General features: G+C 35.8%; 1 protein-coding gene across 1 annotated transcript; it reads left to right on the top strand.

Moving 5' to 3' along the window:
* Positions 1-2266: 2266 nt before the first annotated feature.
* LOC101311141 lies at positions 2267-2928 on the top strand. Its single transcript, XM_004308852.1, has 2 exons — positions 2267-2455; positions 2551-2928. The coding sequence occupies exons 1-2, from the start codon at positions 2267-2269 to the stop codon at positions 2926-2928; spliced, it is 567 nt and encodes a 188-aa protein (XP_004308900.1).
* The last annotated feature ends 2078 nt before the right edge of the window (positions 2929-5006 follow it).

Here is a 5006-nt window from a genome sequence, read left to right as displayed (position 1 = left end):
TTCTTCTCTCTCTCTCTCTCTCTCTCTCTCTCTCTCTCTCTCATAATTTTTCTTCTCTCTCTAGAATTTACGACAAAAAACTTCCGCGGATCATAACTTTTGATCCGTAACTCTGATTTCAGATCCGCAAAGTGTTACAGATTCGTATCGATGTCCTCTTTCTATCCTAGAAGTTTGGGATTGATCCAACAGTGTTTTCTAGATGGCTTATTCTAGGTGGCTCGGATTCCAAGTAGAGTCTCTCAGGAAACGTTACTTTAAATTGATAATTAGTTTATAATTGAATTATGTGATTTGTCTGGTATTGAGTGATTTAACTCTTGGTTGTTATCGATTTCGATATATAAGCATGTGTAATCATGAATTGTCTAATCGGTGTTATCGTTTTTCATAAAAGCATGTTGTTTGATATGACATTATGAGAATTGATGTTCTTTGCATACTTTATGCATCGTGAGGAATTGAGGATAGTGAGATTGGTGATTATGGGGAGATGAGAAAGAGATCAAAAGAAAATAATATATTTTGTGTAGTTAAGTTTCCTCATGGGGCTTCCATGAATCCATGTCAGCCCACAATTGCACAAGAGAGGGGAATGCATGCCCCATCGGCGCGGAGTCGATGAAATTATCTAATCGGGTTTCGGGTTTGGAGACCATGAGTATAACAAGATGACTAACAAAAGAGGTACGGTTGTCAGATCATATATGTAAGAGATGTATGGCCTGGCAAGCCAGTAATTGAGTGGAGGGAGATCATGTCATGCATGATCATTGAATTGTTGTTTATTTATGTGAAGTATTATTTGTTATGTGATAACATGATTGCGTGACATAGATAATTATAACTTAAAAGGTTTGGTTCTACTGAGCGTAAGCTCACCCCTAGAGATTCTTGTTCAGGTGCACGTCTTTCGAGAAGACCAACTGACATGTACAAGAGTTGGAAAAGATTACGAAGTTAGACTTCAAGACCTGTTTGTCGTTGTATTTGGTTTTGTAATTTGTAAACTTTTTCTTTTCCACGATTTTGTAAACTGTATTCCATTTTATTCTATTTTCCTTTACTTTTTCCTCTCACGCCTCAGATTCGGTGTAGGTGCTTGGAAACCACCGACATCGGGTTTGGGGTGTGAAAGAATTCTTCTTGATGCAGGCGTGCTAGTACTCGGATGTACCATGAGGGGATGATTTTACGTGATTGCATGTCTTCTTCTTCAAGCAACTGAGATTAAGAGAAAACAATCCTACTACTGTACTAGGTTCTTGATCTGGCTTAGAATAAATCTAGGCCTTACGTTATCCTATGGATACCCATAACAATACTTAATTAGTTGGTTTTGCTGACACATGATACTTATCTAAGATTCTTATAAAGGGCATTCTCAAATTGGTTATGTGTTTACCATTGAGAATATGAAAATATCTTGAAGATTTACTACACAGACTCAATCTCGTGGCGACATCCTTGAATCATGTAGAGATTGTTGCTCTACATGAAGTTGTTCATAATGTGTTTGGTTACGGTCAATCATTACACACATTAGAGGAACAACTGGATTAAGTTCTACAATTGATAAAATGACATGCATTTATGAAAATATTGCAACTTGGATTGAGTTCTTCTACAATCAACAACAACAAGCATCATTTAATATCCAAGTGAACCAAGTGAGTTATGAGAGAAATTTGGCAGATTTAGTCACCAAGTCTTTGCCTAAATCTACTGTTAAGAAACATTAAAATACGGTAATTATCTTGCCTCTCATATTAAGGTACTTATCAGAGAGAGCGTCACATGATCGAATTATCTATGAAGTAGCTAGTGCATTGCAACATCACATGATTGATCAAGGTTTAGTTTTTCTGGTTTTAGTTCCTTGACAAGGATCTTAGCAAGACAACATCATATGCTCCATTTAGGTATGTAGACGCGCGACACAAATGAGAGTGTTTTAGGATATTCACTTTTGTGTGCCATATTAATAGGAAAAAGAATCATGATTCCTTGTAGTGGTAGACTTCAATTCCAAGTTAGAATAGGATTAATATTTAGTTTTACGTACCTAAAATGTACTATGTAAAATCCTAAAAGATACTATGTAATTTCTTATATAAAGGTTCTCTTCTCTTCTTATATTCTATATAGTTATACCATAGTGTATTCTATATAGTTATACCACAACACTAAGGGTTTAATTCACTTAATTCAGGATTGTAATAGTGTTATTTTATACAGAATTGATCAGTTGATTTGGCTTAAAGAGATGGAGGGAGGATTCAGGAAGCAGGAAGGGGTGGTTGGAATTTTGGCCTTTGAAGTTGCATATGTCATGTCTAAGCTAGTCCCTCTGTGGGATTCCCTTAGCTTTGAACAAGTTGAGAGGGACAGAAAATTTCTGCCGAATTCGGTGGGGTTTAAAAAGCTTGTGCACATGATGCCGATTTCATCCGAGGTTTAATACCCGGTGAACTATTTGAGAATATAATCCATTTAACAAAATTTGTGGCCATGCTTGGGAAGAATCACTGCTCTGATCCTCGTTTGAAGGATTTTGAGCATGCTGTTTGTGACTGGATTGACAACGGTGTTGACGCTTTTGGATGGAAACTTTCATCGGAGGAGATGGGAAAGGAGGCCAAAAAGATGAAAAGTTTTGTGTCAGTCACCGGAGATTTGTACCACCAGATGAAACTTGTTTCGCATCTTGAAGGTACTAGAAACCGCATGGATGGTCCAAATTGGCTTGAGATTCAGCACAAGATAGAGCTCAAGCAGCTCGAGGTGGACAAGTTAAAAGAGGAGTCTTTGTGGAACATGACTTTCAACTACATAGGTATTATCTTGGCAAGATCTGTGTTCACAATTTTCACTCGTATCAAGTCTGTTTATGGAGTTCCTCAGCTGAATGCTGATCGATCACACTAGTACTCCTAGTCCATCAGTTTTCAGCAAGTACAAGCTCTTGGATGCTCCACCCAACACACTTGGTGCAGCTGCCTTAGTTCTCAAATACGCTAATATTGTCATCCTATTTGAACATTTAGTACGTTCTCCTGTCTTCGTTTGTTCTTCACAGAAACATGAACTGTACAGTATGTTGCCTGCAAATATGAGAGCTGAGCTAAGTGAAAGGCTGCCCCCGGTCCAGAGCTCGATCGGTTATCAATTAAAGATGTAGCAGCAGAGAGGAATATGGCAATGCTTGAAATGTTAGAATGGTTAGCACCTCTTGCTCATAACACCAACAAATGGCACTCCATGTGGAAGCGTCAACAGAAGGGCTATGCTTCCACCAGGTGTAAGCAATTATATTGCTTTAGAACTTGACATTGTATTAAACCTGCATATTACATGTTCTTGTATTAATATACTTACATGTTATTTAATCTGAGTTTAAGATATAAACTTTATACTCTATATATTACTATTGGATAAGTTTGTAAGAGTTTTTGAATTCAAAAACAATTGCAGTTATTAAGCAGTTGATAAGCAGTTGAATAACATGACAATTTCTTTATGGATGAAACTGTCATGGTTGTGCTCTATATATATGTCTATCTGGTCCCTTCTTAAACACACAAGTTCTTACAACAAGTCCCATATACTTGAAGAACATAAGGCTGGACTAAGGAGAAGGCTAACATGGATAACACAGGTGATTAGCATACAATAGATTAGTAGATTTTCATAGACTGCAGATTAGGATACATAGATATATTTCTATCCTAAAAGTACTTAGCAAAACATACAGATATTATAGATAAGTTCGTAGCATGTTTTGATCTGATATAGTCTAAAGTAAGGTTCAAGTTTTGATTCTAACCTTTCAATTGGTATCAGAGCACCTATATTTAGATCATTTACATGATTCAGATATGAACATCAAGTATTCTGGGAAATTTTTTAATCCGCATTTAGACTTTTGTTAAGATTTATTCATTGATGTGTTACTGTTATATCTGATATTGATATCAATATTGAATTACATATGTATGTGTATATGTCTTCTAATCCATTGATGTATGCTATATATGAAATTATTACAATTATACAACACAGATGTTAACAGATACAGATTTAGCATTATCTCATAAAATGCTTTCAAACTGAAGTTATATGTATGCATAGTGTGTTGCCAAAGTAACCTATAGTGCATCAGATAAGCTTACATCTTATTTTTATAAACGGTTATGATACATTTATACTGTCAAAGTGGTTTTTTGTATCAGAAATCAATTGATGTCAAAAATTCATCACTAAAGTAGCAGATCTTTGAAACTTAAACAAATTCAGAAACTATAATTTCCAAAGAAGTTAGTTTGATTATTTGATTCAAATATCTGAAATATATGCATTGTGTAGTTGGACATTCATAAATCAATAGAGATGTGTACACCACAAAGGTTGTCTGAATCTTATTATTGACAAAGTCTATATTACTGCATATATATATTCATTTTATATGGGAATTCAGTTTATTCTAGTATTCAGATTTACTAGTTTAACTTACAGACATTCATTTCGATACAGCTATGCAATTTCCTATGAGCATCAATCAAATTGAGCTTTTGAATGAGAACAATTTCTAGAAATGGAAGGCTGACGTGGAACTGAATCTGGGAATTTTAGACTTTGATCATGTACTTAAGGAGAATCCACCAGCAGCATTGGCTGAAAATGCAAGCAAAGAGACTAAGGAGAAATATGAGAAGTGGTTCAAACACAATAAAATGGCACTCATTATGATCAAGAAGAGCATGACCAGCAGTGTGAGAGGAAGTATCCCTGATGCTGAATTTGCCAAGGATTTCATGGGGTCCATTGCTGCAAAATATGCAATTTCCAACAAGGCTGAAACTGGAAAGCTGATGAAATCTCTCATGAGGATGGAGTATGATGGCAAGGGCAATGTCAGGGAATATATCATGAAAGGCTCAAACATTGTTGAAAAGCTGAAAGATTTGAAAATGACTGTGGAGGAGCCTTTTCTGGTCTATATGCTG

Source organism: Fragaria vesca, linkage group LG7, assembly GCF_000184155.1.
Source record: "Fragaria vesca subsp. vesca linkage group LG7, FraVesHawaii_1.0, whole genome shotgun sequence".
NCBI classification, from domain to species: domain Eukaryota; kingdom Viridiplantae; phylum Streptophyta; class Magnoliopsida; order Rosales; family Rosaceae; genus Fragaria; species Fragaria vesca.
Note: the sequence above shows the minus strand (reverse complement) of the source record. Positions and strands in the feature narration are given on the sequence as shown.